Below are 14429 nucleotides of genomic sequence, written 5' to 3'. Positions count from 1 at the left end.
GGAAAACCCTGATCATTTTTTAGCTTATAGCAAAGATGCTAGGTTTTGCATAAATTAATGTTGATTTGTCCACACTTAATTTTCATATTACAACTGATCTTGTGTTTTTGAACTGCTGTTGGGGCAGGCTACGAACTAGGTGTTTCATGCCTCGTTTGCCATTTTTTCAAGTTTATAAAAGTGAGCAGTAGAACAGTAGGTGTTCCATGCCTCGTTTGCCATTTTTCAAATTTATAGAAGTGAGCACTAGGCATTTTTGAAGAATTGACGCCTTAAAATTCATAAAGCATGTTGGACCCCTTCATTATCCCAGTTTAGTCAACCAGCTTCTTAATCCTGTATAATCTTTGGCTCAATCTTATTCTATCGGTTCATGAAAGTTTTAAGCTATCTTGCTATAGTTTAGTTCTCCCTCATATTTTGGATTTTTTTGGTAAAAAACATTCATGTTTAAACTTACAGTTTTTTGCCTCGGTGTTCTTTTGTATCCTTGCTCTTCTTTCCCTCCATTATTTGCCTCGGTGTTCTTTCCCTACAGTTTTTCTCCGGATATTACGAGTCCAGTTACAATTTTAGCTGATTATTTGAATTGATTGTAGAGCTGTTGCATTTGACATGTATTGCGCTGCAGAAGCTCTTATATAGGCCATTTATGTGTTGAGTTTTGAGAAATGATATAACAACATATGTTTTTTGATGTTGATTCTTCCTTATTATTGGAGAAAAAAAAAAGATTTAATTCCTGTTGACCTAACCTCCCTTGGAATATCTGAAAGCATTCAATTCCTTGCTTTTGTTCAAGTTTCCTCTATCATATCTAGTAATTCCTTTAGGAGCTTCGGAAAGAATTATACATACAGTTTATAGTGTGCCACTAATCAATCATGTGATTTGTTCTGTTCTTAAACCGTGTCCCCTGTGTTGTTGAAATTAATGCTAAATCTATCTTTGATATTGAAAAGTAAAATATTTGCTTGAAATTATGTGGTTTGAGTTGCCTGTAGTTCAGGATCAAACTGGAAATCCTTGTTAATTTGGTAAACAAATTAGCCTACTTCTATTACGAACATTGGCTGTGTTCTCCATGTTTTTTTAGCAGAATTTTACCACCATTCTGTAATAACTGTAGCACTTATCATTTAAAATTTCTTCTTAATAAGCTTTCCCCGATACCAGCATTGCAGTGTACTGTAATCTTTTCCATGGAGTTTATGCATGTTTTTGCATCAGATGGTCTCGCATGTCCAGTGGATCAGTCCATTTTCTTTTCAAATATAAATATCTCACACCCTTAAGTTGTCATCTTCCTTCCGTAGATTCTTCATCAGCTTAGATGGAATCTGTGGACTCTTTTAACATTAGTTCTCTGTACCAATGAATTTACTGTTATCTTATTACTTATAGCACACAATCGTCATGATAGGAATTGGATACTCATGAAAATACTATGCAGCCATGGTTTTCAAATATATTCCTCATATTCTTAAAATGGAAGCTACATTAAGTATATTCTTACCATCTGCTATGTATAATAGGTAGCAGAAGAGCGTCTGGAAGATAGCTGGGTTCCCATGGATGAAAAGATAAGTGCTGGAGAACTTGAGGAAGTGATTCGTTCTAAAGAGGCACACACTAATGCAGCGATTCTAGAGAGTGTATGAACTGTTCTTCCCATTTGATTTCATATGTAGATATACTTAAGTGTTCGTTGATTCATATTCTCATAATTGGTTTTTCAGATAGGAGACATTCCTGATGCTGAGATGAAGCCACCAGACACTGTGCTGTTTGTTTGTAAACTTAATCCTGTGACTCAAGTTAGTGATATATTTTTTTATCATTATTTTTCTGTAACTGGAGCAATAGTCGGGCATATCTGTCCATCTTGTTCACTGAATATATAATATTGACTGCACTGTGAACCCAAATTTCTATGATGCAGGATGAGGATCTATATACAATTTTTTCCCGATTTGGGGCTGTAACCTCGTGAGTATTCTCTTTTAGAGGTTGCCCATTACAGCCTACCAACATAATTGTCACATATCATTATTTATTAAAAATTTCACTTTGCAGAGCTGATATTATTCGTGATTACAAAACTGGTGATAGCTTATGCTATGCTTTTATTGGTAAATTCTTTTAACTTTATGCATTATTTTTCCTGAATTTTCTATAGGTTTCTTAGGCTTAAATCAGTGGTATTTTGTTAAACATCTAAATATTTTATTGGATCCTAAAATTGTACAAGCAAATTGTGAAGAATGAGCTTCCAAAATGAATGACCAACCAACAATCATGAAAGTCTACTAAAGAAGAAGAACTCAAAAATAATTAATATTGAAAAAATAAAAGTTGGTCTACAAATACGTAATGAGCACTATTTTATTTTATTCTTTTTAGTTGAGGTAGACCTAGTCTATCTATTTTATTTAAAGTAGGTGTTTGGTATACCTTGCCTATCTTGTAAAGTTGTAAGCTTGGTCTACTAAAGTAGTATAAATAACCCCCTATTGTAATCAAAAGATTATAAATGAAAATTTCTGGTTTCTCTTCTTTTTTTCTTCATCAAGTTTAGGTGAATTGGTTTGAGGTGGAGCTGAAAATTCAAGAGGGGTAAGCTCACTTTCCTCATTTTCCTCAATTTCAGTCTCCCTCTAAAGATGAGATTTGGTAAAATAGGATTTTTGTTCATCAAAAGCAACATCAACAGATACAAGGGTTTTTTTTGGTGGAGGGGTGATAACACTTATAACCTCTTTGGTTGGATGAATATCCAACAAAGATACTTTTGAGTGCCCTTGGAACTAATTTTTCTCTATTTTGGCTATGAATTTGAACATAAACAGTGCATCCAAAGATTCTAGGGGGAAGGTTATTATAGTTTGGAATTCAGGGTAAAAAAAGACAGAATATCCATTGGTATTTTAAGTTTTAAGGTTTTTGAAGGTAGCTTATTTATGAGATATGCGACAGTCATAAGGGCTTCCTCCCAGTAGGATTTGGGTATATTTTGGTGGAATAGAAGTGCACATGTGGAGGCTAGAAGGATTTGGGTTATTTTATTGCCTTTTGGTTTAATGAATGTGCCCTCTACCTTTCAAACCTTAATGAACCAATTTTATTGATCTTTCCTTTGAAAGTTTGTCTTTTTTTTTTTATGATAGCCTCGTCTATAGTCCTACTCTAGAACTTCATTTTGATCACCTCTTTGTATTTCAATGTTTAACTACAAACAAGCTATTTCTTATTTAAATAAATGTCAATTTTGTCAATCCTCCATCAAATATTTTGGTCATATTGTATCTTATCGAAGTGTCCAACCCAATCCAAAAAAAAAAAAAATCTTAGTTATGACTACTTGGCCAATTCATTCATCTTTAAAACATATGCCCTCCTTCCTGGGTTTAACAGGCTATTATTGTCACTTATCTAAATTATGCTTCTATTGCATCCCCTTTAACTAATTTTCTCAAGAAAGACTCTTTCAAATGAAATGACTCGGCTTATGCAGATTTTAACAACCTTAAAATAGCCATGACCAAAGCCCATATTTTATCTTTATCAGATTTTTTAAAACAATTTATTATTGAAACTAATGCTTCAATCAATTGTATTGGAGTAGTTTTGCTACAAAACAATCTTCCTATATCTTTCTTCAGCAAAACAACTAAACACTTGCCTATCCCAATCTTCTACATACTTGAAAGAATTATATGATATCACTGGGGCTATTTGAAAATGGCGTCAATACCTATTAGGCACTAAGTTCATTATTCGCACAGATCATAAAAGCCTCCGTGATCTTCAAACTCATATCTTTCAAAGACTAGGCCAACAACATGTTCTTCATAAACTCTTAGGCTTTAATTTCTCCATCGAGTGTAAACCAGGTAAATCAAATACAGTTGCTGATTCATTATCTCGATTACCCTCGTTTTCCATCTACCCTTTTCACTCTCCACACTCACTAATTTTTCTTTTTCATTAATCAATGATTCAAAGAAGGAAGCCCTTATATCTCTTGATATCATTCAACTCACTTCCCAACTATTAAAATGTGAACTCTCTCCTTCAGATTATCAAATTCAAGACAATATTTTCTATTTTCAAGGTCGAATCTATATCAATAAGTCTTCTTCTCTAAAAATTAGATTCTCACTGATTTCATTCAACACCTCTTGTCGGCCATCGAGGTATCCTCAAAACCATTAAATGAATCTCTACAAATTTTTATTGGTTTAAACTCCATAAAGATGTCATTAATTTCGTTAATAATTGTCTTCCATGCCAAGAAATAAAACCCTCTATTTTACCTCCCGCTGATCTATTAACTCCTTTACATTTTACATTACAAATTTAGGAAGATTTATCTATGAATTTAATTACCGGCCTATATAACTTGAAAGAGTACAACACAATTTTAGTAGTAATTGATCGTTTGTGGTACGATATATCTTGGTGCTCTACGGTTCTATTTCTGATGTTTTAAAACAAAATCAATTGTCCCAAATTTCTATTTGTTTGTAGCAGAATGGCATTTCCATGAGTAAATTTGGAATTTGATATGACTTGCAATTATATGTTTTTTCTTCTTTATTTATTTTTTATTCTGAATTAGGATCTACACATGTTTGCTTTTTCACTGGTGCTCCGTTTGGTTTGAAAGAATTTCTAGAGATAAAAGGAAATGAAAATAGGAAAATAATTGAATTAAAAATTGATTTAACCCACTTGTTTGGAGGAGAAATCGAGTGGACAAGTATTTTTTTTCTTAGTTTGAAAGAATAACCAATAAATTGAAGAGTAAACACAACTTCGATGTTATTTATACTTCAGTGTTACTTTATCTTTACGGTGTTTCTGCAGAGATAAAGAAAAATGTATGTTTTTTTTTTTTTTGTCGTCAAATCAAATTCTTATGCTTTATAATCAAACCAAAAAGTTTTGATATAATTATCAGATAAACATTTTTTTTTCCTCTTAACTTCTCTAAAACCAAATTAAGTCTAGGATTAAAGAATCCAGTTTCTTCTCACTTTTGGATGCTTGCCAAATATCAGATGTCATACTTGTCTTATTTTTGTCATATGATTTTTCGGAATATATGTTCTTAGGAAGTATTTTTTAATGACTACGATTTAACTGCCAAGTTATTTGTTCTGAATTATTTCCATTGAAATAGGGCATAACCATTCTTGGTGGACAGAATGAAACAGTTAAACAATTGGGCATGTTTAATGTGCAGGAGATTGACCATATTTTATTTTTTAGTTATATGTACTTTGCTTTCTTTTACAGAATTTGAGAACAAGGACGCATGTGAACGTGCATATTTCAAGGTATATCTAGTATTTGTTCTTTTATTCCGTTCATTTGAATGCTATTTCTTCCATTTCTATTCGATGTTGGTCTACATTGGTGTTATTTTCTTTTTTCTCTTTGCAGATTCTTTTCTCGTTCTCTCACTCTCTCACACACACATGCAATCACATACATCCCTCATGAGCATGTAATTGCTAGCTTTTTTTTTTTTTTTGAATGACAAGTGCCTTAGCATTAATTTAATGTTGGCAGAATTCGATTGTATGACCTACAACTTCTAAGATTTTTATTAATTAAACTAATTATTTGTACTTGCATGTAGCAATTAGCCAATCTTAAAGTGCTTCTAAATGTTAGATTTTCTCGTCTTTCATATTGGAAGGGTTCATTTGCCTTTTTTGGCTTTTTTATCTTTGACTGTAAAATATATATGTTACTCTTTTTAAAACGGCAACCTTCCGATGACCCGGTTAGGAAAGTAGAGGTATTAGATTTGACTTATGTTAAGAAAGATAGAGGCAGATCTAAAAAGACTTGGTTATAAAATATTAGAAATGATCTCTCTCTATTAGATTTAAACGAGAATTTGACTTTTAATATGACACAATGGAGAAAAAGGATTCATGTAGCCGCCCCCATGTAGTGGGTTAAAGGCTTGATGTTGTTGTACTCTTTGTTCAATCATAATATTGATCTAAGCTTAATAAAGGACAACTAAATGAGAAAATGATCAAATAGTCACATTAACTCTTTATGAAAGACCAAAATGATTTTCAAATATATTAAAAGACCATTTTGGTTCTTCAACTTTTTAAAGAGAAATCAAAATAGTACCACCATGAGACTATTTTAGTTCTTTTTTAAAGACTTGAGGGACCAAAATGATCATTTAATATAGTTGGGGGCCATTTTGATCTTTCATAAAAAAATTATGATGCTATTTTGATCTTTTTCCCCAAACTAAATTCAACTTCGAGTTGTTTTAAAAATTAAAAAAAAAATCTTTTCAAAAAACTTGGCATATTGCTATTGTAATATATTAAAATAAAGGTCATCGGGTTTTATAAACCCTTAAGCTATAGTTGGATGCTAGGTAGTCGAGTGAAAGAAGGTCAAAAAAAAGTTGAAAATTTTAGTCAGTTGTTGCAAATTTATAATCAACCCATAAAAATTGGGATTCCATGTCTTTTCATCAACCTTTTTCAACAATTTTCTTTCAATCTGAACCATGGTTCTAAAACTGGGCTGCTGAAATGATTAGAGCATGCACCGGTCAAATCAATTTGATTAGACTAAAAAATTGATTTATAGGTATCACTTAAAACCATGCTCAGGACAATCCAGGACACAAGCCTGGGGTACTTGGTGGAGTTACCGAACATAGAAAGGGTCCAGGAACAAGAGACTGGGAAATCGCATTGAGGGTCCAGCATATTCTGCAGCAGTTTCATGACATATTTCGGCAACCTACCGGGTTACCACCGCCACAAGAGCACAAGCACACCATCAACCTTAAGGAGAGGGAACCTCTCCTGTAGGGGTCAGGTCATATCTTTATCCCATATCTTGAAAAATGAGAACGAGAGGCTGATCAGGGAGATATTGGAAGCAGGGATCATTAAACCTATTGTGAGCCTTTCTCTAGTCCAGTTCTATTGGTGAAGAAGAAGGATGTCAGCTGGAGGTTTTGTGTGGATTACAAAGTTCTGAACAAGGAAACAATATTAGATAAGTTCCCCATTCCAATGATTGATGAACTCTTCGATGAGTTATTTGGAGCAGTAATTTTCTCCAAGATTGATTTGAAGTTGGGATACCATCAAATCAGGATGAAGGCAAATGATGTGCACAAGACTGCCTTTAGAACACATGAGAGACACTATGAGTTCCTGGTGACACCCTTCGGCCTCACCAATGCCCCTGCCATCTTCCAGTCCCTCATGAACCGAGTGCTCCAGCTGCATCTCAAAAGGTTTGTCTTGATATTCTTTGATGATATCTTGATATATAGCAAGACAAAAATAGAACACTCGGAACACTTGAAGATAATATTTGGTACCTTGAGGGAACATCAGTTGTTTGCCAACTGGAAAAAGTGCTTATTCGGACAGTCATAGATAGAGTATTTAGGACGTGTGGTGTCCTGAGAGAGGGATTACTGTAACCATTAGCTTTACCTGAGAATGTCTAGGAGGATGTGACGATAGACTTCATTGGGGGTTTGCCATGATCGGAGGAATATTCAGTTATATGTGGTGGTAGATCGGCTGAGCAATTCTGCTCATTTCATTCCGCTGAGACATCCCTATATCGTTATCTCAATGACCACAATCTTTATTCGAGAGGTAGTGCGCCTACATGGCATTCTATAATCTATAGTATCAGATAGAGACAAGGTGTTCATTGACCATTTTTGGAAGGAATTAATCATGATGCAAGGGACGGTCCTGGAAAGGAGCACGACATATCACCCATAGACGAATGGCTAAACGGAAGTGGTCAATAGCAACATGGAGAAATATGTGCATTGTTTTGTATCTGACACACCAAAATTATTGACCATGGTTAGCATGGGCGGAATATTGGTATAATACATCTTTCCATACAGTCGTGCGGACTACCCCTTCGGATTTTGTGTGGGAGAGATCCACCCCATCTAATACACTACAGGCATAGCACTAAACCCGTGTCTAGTGTAGCTTTGTACTTGGAGGAGAGGTACGTGATACTAGCACAACTCAAAGGGCATTTGTTGAAAGCTCAACAGCTTATGAAAAAGAAGATAGATGAACACAGTGGGAAGTGCAGTTCGGGCATGAGCATGGTTTAAAATTGCGCAATATGAGGCTCGCCTTGAGGCCCGCCTTTGCACAATTCCAGTAAAAAACGCCTTGAGGCTTACGCCTCGCCTCACGAATGAAAAACGCCTCAATACCCGAATACGCAATTTTAAACATTGGGCATGAGGACAGTATATTTGAAACTGAGATTTTATCGGCAGAAAACACTGGCCATGAGTAAGAATGAGAAACTATCCTTACATTACTTATGGCCTTATGAGGTGACGAAGCACATTGGGGAAGTAGCTTATCGTATGAGGTTCCCAGCATCATCATCGATATACCCAGTATTCTATATATCACAACTAAAGCGTGCTATCGAAATCGCACACGGGCCAGCAGGGGCTGGTCCATCTACAATTGAACTAGGATGAATCAGGGGAGATTTCGGCTTCCTTGTGGGAACAACAAAGTTGTGATTCATTATGTTAGGAGGAGGAATAAGGAGAGAATTATTTAGGAAAAGATTTACAATTTGAATTGTTTAGGAAAGCTTATTTAGATCTATTTATTCAGAAAGTTTTCTTAAATCATGTTTAATTGTTTATGAAGGTTTCTTAAATCATGTTTAATTGTTTAGGAATGTTCTATTTGTGTTATTATGTCTAGGGCTATTTGAGGGGGAGTTGGGATGAAGGTTAGGATCATGATATTGCTAAGTTTATTTTCCTAGTAATTTTTGTGAGTTCCTAGCAGGGTCTAGAGTCTGTGGGAGAGCTGATCTATCTCTCTAACAGTAGATCAATTGTATCTTGTTTAATTTTTAAAGGAGAAATCAGAAAATAGCTATTATTTGTGTTCATATGCTTTTCTTCTCTTTTGTTTGTTATTTTTACTTCCAAGGCACATCAATTTCTTAGATCCTGTAGTTAATTCACCGTTGCACTAAGGCGTGTATAATTATGCATCATCATCAGAAATAGAATTGGAAACGATAATTTGGTTTTTTTTTAATCTGCATATCATTTGGCTGCCTGCGGCTTAACGTGATTTTACTTTGTTTCTTGATTCATTTTATGGATCTTAATGTAAACAGCATTTGATTTCTAAAGAATCCTGCTATATCTCAATTTCAGTATTTACCGTTTTCTTTCATAGACTCTCATCACTTATTTCACTGAGCTTGCCAGATGGACAATGCACTAATAGATGACAGAAGGATACGTGTTGATTTCAGCCAGAGTGTTGCCAAGTTGTGGAAGCATTTTAGGCATGGTAAAAGGTCAACAAAAGGTAAATTCTAAATACTGGAATGAATCCTGCTCATTCATATTGTGTTATTTGTTCATCTACTCTCTCTATGCTCGTCTACTCTCTCTAATGGGCATTGTTGTATGCTGATACATAATTCTTTTACATGCTCGTTTATGCTGTCATGACACGATTAATTCAACAGAAGTATGATACTATTTTACAAACTAAGAAACTATCCCATTCCCTTCGAAGCCTTCCAAGGTCATCATATTCTGCCAATTATTATGAAATATAGCGACCCATCCGCATCCTTAAACTTCCTTTTTTCCTCACCATCTTTTAAACTTTTTTTTTGAGAGAGAGGAAAAACTATTCTATGCGGAGTCTGAATATAGAGGATCTTCTGAATTATTGGACGCATTGCATACGCTCTACTTACACTCTGCGTATTTGTAGATACGCAGCAAATCCTCACAACTAATTATTTGCTGCTTATTTACTACGTATCTACACACGCAGAGCTTACGCATAGGATACGCAGTAATCCGAAAGACTCTATGTTCAGACTCTGCACATAATAGTTTCTCGAGAGAGAGAGTGGACAGTGCTTGTGTTCATCTCCACATGATTTACCTCCACTAAAATATAGGATAGTTGTTTTCAAGAATAAACCATGGCAGACTTTTTTTTCTTGTTGTTCCTGCTGATTTATTTATTTGTATGTTTTGTGTCAATCTTAACCGTACAGATGGTTGCTTTAAGTGTGGTGCTCCTGATCACATTGCTCGTGACTGTATGGAAGAACCGGATGGCAAGGAAGAAGGCCCAAAATATAGTCTTAAAGACGCCAACACCCAGCATGGTGGACATGATCATAAGAGGTTTTAATTCATCTCTACGTATCTGAACCCTTCTTATCATCCCTTCCTATTATTCTTCTGATGATTGTGAATTTTATTTCAGTTATGACATGCTGTTTGATGAAGAGGAGATAGAAAATACAGAGCAAAAGCAGTCAAAGAAGATAAAGACCAGTCACTATAAGTTGGAGAATCCAAGACATCTTGATCAGGACAACAAAAGCTCAGCTAGGCACAGACATGAAGCCGATCGAAGTAGGCGGCATCAAGAAGATGAGAAAGATAAATCGAACGGAAGGGATGACCGGCGCTATATTGACCGGCGGACGGAGAAAAATGGAGATAGAGAGCATTATAGAAAGAATGATGGTAGCAAGCATAGAACTGATGAAGGAGATTACAAGTCCGGAAGTCGCCGAGATGAGAAGGATGCATATGACAGTGAGAGTTACAGGAAGGATGAAGGAGAACATGGGAAGAGGAGAGCGGAGAGGGACCGGCATAGAAGAGATGATAGATCCTATGAAAGGAGCAGAGACCGAGACGAGGAGTCTTACAGGGAGAGAAGGCATAGGGATGGGAGGAGATAAAGCTGTAGAAACCTTAACCTCTACAAAATGGATAACCAAAGTCGAGAAACTGTTCACTTTCATTTACTTCAGCATAAAATGCATCAATAACAAGCATTTATATCCTTTATTTTGATATATATACCACATAATTTTGCGCTGGAGCAAAGCAATCGATATGATCGATCTGTCATCATCTTCGTAGAAAACAATAATTTTATCTTCTTCGTATCAAATTTAACATATGTGCGGTCACCGGACGCCGTCCTGAGACGAATCAGGATGTGTCATGTCACTTTTTTTGTTGTGTACTAGTGTAGTGTACCGGGTGACATGGCGTATCTTGATTCGTCTCCGAACGGTCTGGCAACCGCACATAATAATTTCTCCCATCCTTGAGATAGCATCCCCACGATGCGCTCCAAATTCATTTGCTTTGCGATCAGTGTTGTCCTGCTTCTGGAGGGGGTTCTATTTGGTGCATAAGGATCAAATTATTATACCATTTGAGAAATTGATGATGATAGATATATAATAGTATTGTTTTTCTCTATAGCCTTATTTTTCTTAGATTTGTATAAATAAATGATATAAATGTTGTCTGTGATTGTATTTTATGCTGAAAGTAAATGAAAGTGGACTTTTTTTCTTCTTGTTTGTCAAATAAAACAAAGTTATTTTTTCTTCCTGCCGTTCATCTTCTTTCCTACCCAAAACGCTATATGAACATATGATGGATGCAAATTTTGTTGAGGAGATCCTATTATGGCAATTGAATACTGTAACTAATGTATAATAAAAAAACTTTAATCCTTATCATCTGGATATATTAGACCAAAGGAGTATTTAAGAGTAGAAACAAATAGAAATGAAAATTTTGTTTTTTGGCCAAAGGCCGGAGAGAGATAATTGTTTGATCACTTTTTTTTTCTGGTTTATGACTGAGCAAGAGGGCTACTCTGCCTAGCACAATCTCATTTGATTGATTTAAGCTGAAAACTATTTAAAAAAAAAAAAAAAAAATTTCAGAGGTATGTAAGTAGCTGGCCAGTCTTGTGGGGGAAAATTTTTTCTGTGTAGATACCAGACCGTTCGGAAGTAAATTAGAATGCACAATGTCATTCGGTACACATCAAAAAAGTGACGTGATGTGACACATCCTGATGTCTCTTAACAGCATTTGATATCTGCACAGAATAAATTTTCCTTGTGGGGGGTTTTATGCGATGTATAAAGGTTGTAGGAATATGGAAGGGAGGTATTGGATTGGTGAGGGGGTTATAGAAAAGAAGTTCATAAGCAAGGTAACCTTGGAGATGACCAATCCAAGCTGACCTAATAGCTTTGTCACATGTGGAGGGGAGTATGGGAGTAGAGATGGCTCAAAATGGTTATTGAGGGTAATCTTAAGATGTGAAGATTGATCTAGAGCTAATGGTGGGATGGAGTGATCTTTAAAGGAATAAGGAGGTGGTGATACCAAGAATATGTAAAAGGACCTTGATTTGGGTTGATTTGCTTTTACATATTTATGGAAGAAAGTTATGGGTCTAGAGATGGTGGGATGTGAAGGTATGATATGAAGTTGTTAGTGATACAAATATTAGGCCAAAGGGGACCTAGTTTGTCTAGTTGGCTTCCATTGGGTTTCTAAGCTTATGGAGGAAGTTTTGGGAGATGGGTGAGATTGTTGGAGAGCGAATGCGAGATGGTAGATGAACTGATAATAAAAGAAAATGAAAATACTTAGACAAAGATGGGATAGACAACGACACACCAAACTAAGCTTTAGGGGTCCAATGGAAAATAATTTCAATTTCTTTGCCAAAATACAAAAAGTATTTTCTCATTTCATTTCAACACTGTAAATAAATAATAAAATAATGATTGAGAGCTAGCATTATTCAAAATGAGATGGAAAAGAGGGAGGGAAGAGCTAGCCACCACAAAAGAAGGAAGGTTTCTAACTGCTTAGTTGGCCTGCCAAAATTTGTAACAAGTTGATTTAAAAATGCAAAGAATGACATTTTTTATTTAAAATTTAAATCTAAGCATCAAAATCCAAATTTTAAAATTAGAATTAGTATTAAATATTTTTTCATACATTTTTTGTCTTAATTGAACTCTTGATATGGGTCCTTGGACTTTTGTGGTGGGTCCACTTCTAATTTGTCCGTCTTGATATTCTACATCACTTAGATTTTGAGTTGTTTCTCATTGGCATATTTAATCCCTCCCTTGATTGAGGTTTGAAACTAGCATCATCCTTATAATATCTTAGTTGTTATTATTGTATGAGCTCTCATTCATTCGAGACTATTAAATCCATAGATCCACATCACTTAAAGATTCTCCTTAATATGCTCAACTACAAAAAAAATTGAACAATACTCTTAATTAATAGTGTTTTTGAGCCCTTAGATCATCTCCAACCGAACGCTAAATGAGCATTTGGCGTCGTTCGTCGCTCCAGCCGAACGCCAAAACGACCGCCATTTGTTTGCGGGTGAACAGTGCAACGCCATTTGTTTGCACTGTTCACCCACGCTATTTTGCTCTCTCAACCGGAAAAACGCGCCAAAAGGAGAAGGATCGTTACCTTCGTGCAGATGCAAAAAAAATGGTGTTCAATTGCAGCAGCACCACGCCATTTTTGCGTTTTGCGGTATTTTGACGTGAAAAATGGAGTTCTCCGTTAGAGATGCCCTTAATTCGTTATGCAATTAGTTGTGGCGCCACTATCGCATGAGTCTCTTTCAAAGTTGACAATGATTCCATTTAATGATTTGCTAAGTTTATATTTCAAAGTATTAATTGATTTCAACATTTGTGATCTTAGTTTTTTGTTTGGTTTATTGGTTTAATTATTATATTATTCATAGCTTATGTATAGTAATTTTATTTTTATATAATTAAGCTTTCATTAACATTACATGAAAAAAAAATTTAAATTACTAACAAAATATTTTTAAAGTTTTATTTAACAAAAATTAAATTAAATGATATAGTGTAGCATAATAATATTCAATCACAACATTTATAGCACAGCAAATTACAAGGCAAACAAAACAAAGTAAATAATTTTAATAAGTAGCATTTTATTAAATTAATTACAATGAAAATAATATTTTGGTACAATCACGGTAGTTATAACAAAGTAGGAAAAATTTTGTTGCATTTATTTATAAGAATAATATCCTTAACATAATTATATGACTATACAACAACATCAACAAGCTTTTATCCCACTATGTGGGGTCAGCTAAATGAATCTCTTTTTCTTCATTGTGTTCTATTCAGAGTCAAATTCTCATCTAAATCTAATAAAGAAAGATCATTTTTAATATTTTTCTAATCAAGTCTTTTTAGGTCTATCTCTATCTTTCTTAACATAACTATACGTCTATAAAGTGCTAAAATATGAGTGCATCTGTATCACTAAAATGTACTCCTACACATCATCAGGATTGAAATTATTTTAATCAAGCAATAAAAAGCATTAATTTCAAGCTTTCAAACTTTCATTGAACATATGATCTTGCAAAAAGTTATTTGAATACCATTTCGTCATTTATTGAAACTTTTTAAGCCGTGATCTAATCATCTTTGCACCACGGGCTCTTTCAACTTTTGATTGATTC

At 34.7% G+C, this 14429-nt stretch overlaps 1 protein-coding gene across 1 annotated transcript in view; it reads left to right on the top strand.

The window, feature by feature from the left end:
* Positions 1–11471, top strand: part of LOC110096014 (peptidyl-prolyl cis-trans isomerase CYP59) — a 55207-nt gene extending 43736 nt beyond the window's left edge. Inside the window, exons 7-14 of the mRNA XM_020821757.2 lie at positions 1536–1655; positions 1740–1817; positions 1943–1989; positions 2077–2132; positions 5302–5342; positions 9296–9398; positions 10108–10240; positions 10323–11471. Coding sequence (XP_020677416.1) covers positions 1536–1655; positions 1740–1817; positions 1943–1989; positions 2077–2132; positions 5302–5342; positions 9296–9398; positions 10108–10240; positions 10323–10809 — 1065 coding nt within the window. The 3' untranslated portion in view covers positions 10810–11471. The remainder of the gene's footprint in view (positions 1–1535; positions 1656–1739; positions 1818–1942; positions 1990–2076; positions 2133–5301; positions 5343–9295; positions 9399–10107; positions 10241–10322) is intronic.
* The last annotated feature ends 2958 nt before the right edge of the window (positions 11472–14429 follow it).

The sequence above is a fragment of the Dendrobium catenatum genome, unplaced genomic scaffold (assembly GCF_001605985.2).
Source record: "Dendrobium catenatum unplaced genomic scaffold, ASM160598v2 fragScaff_scaffold_133, whole genome shotgun sequence".
NCBI lineage: Eukaryota > Viridiplantae > Streptophyta > Magnoliopsida > Asparagales > Orchidaceae > Dendrobium > Dendrobium catenatum.
This window is presented reverse-complemented; position numbering and strand designations above follow the sequence as displayed.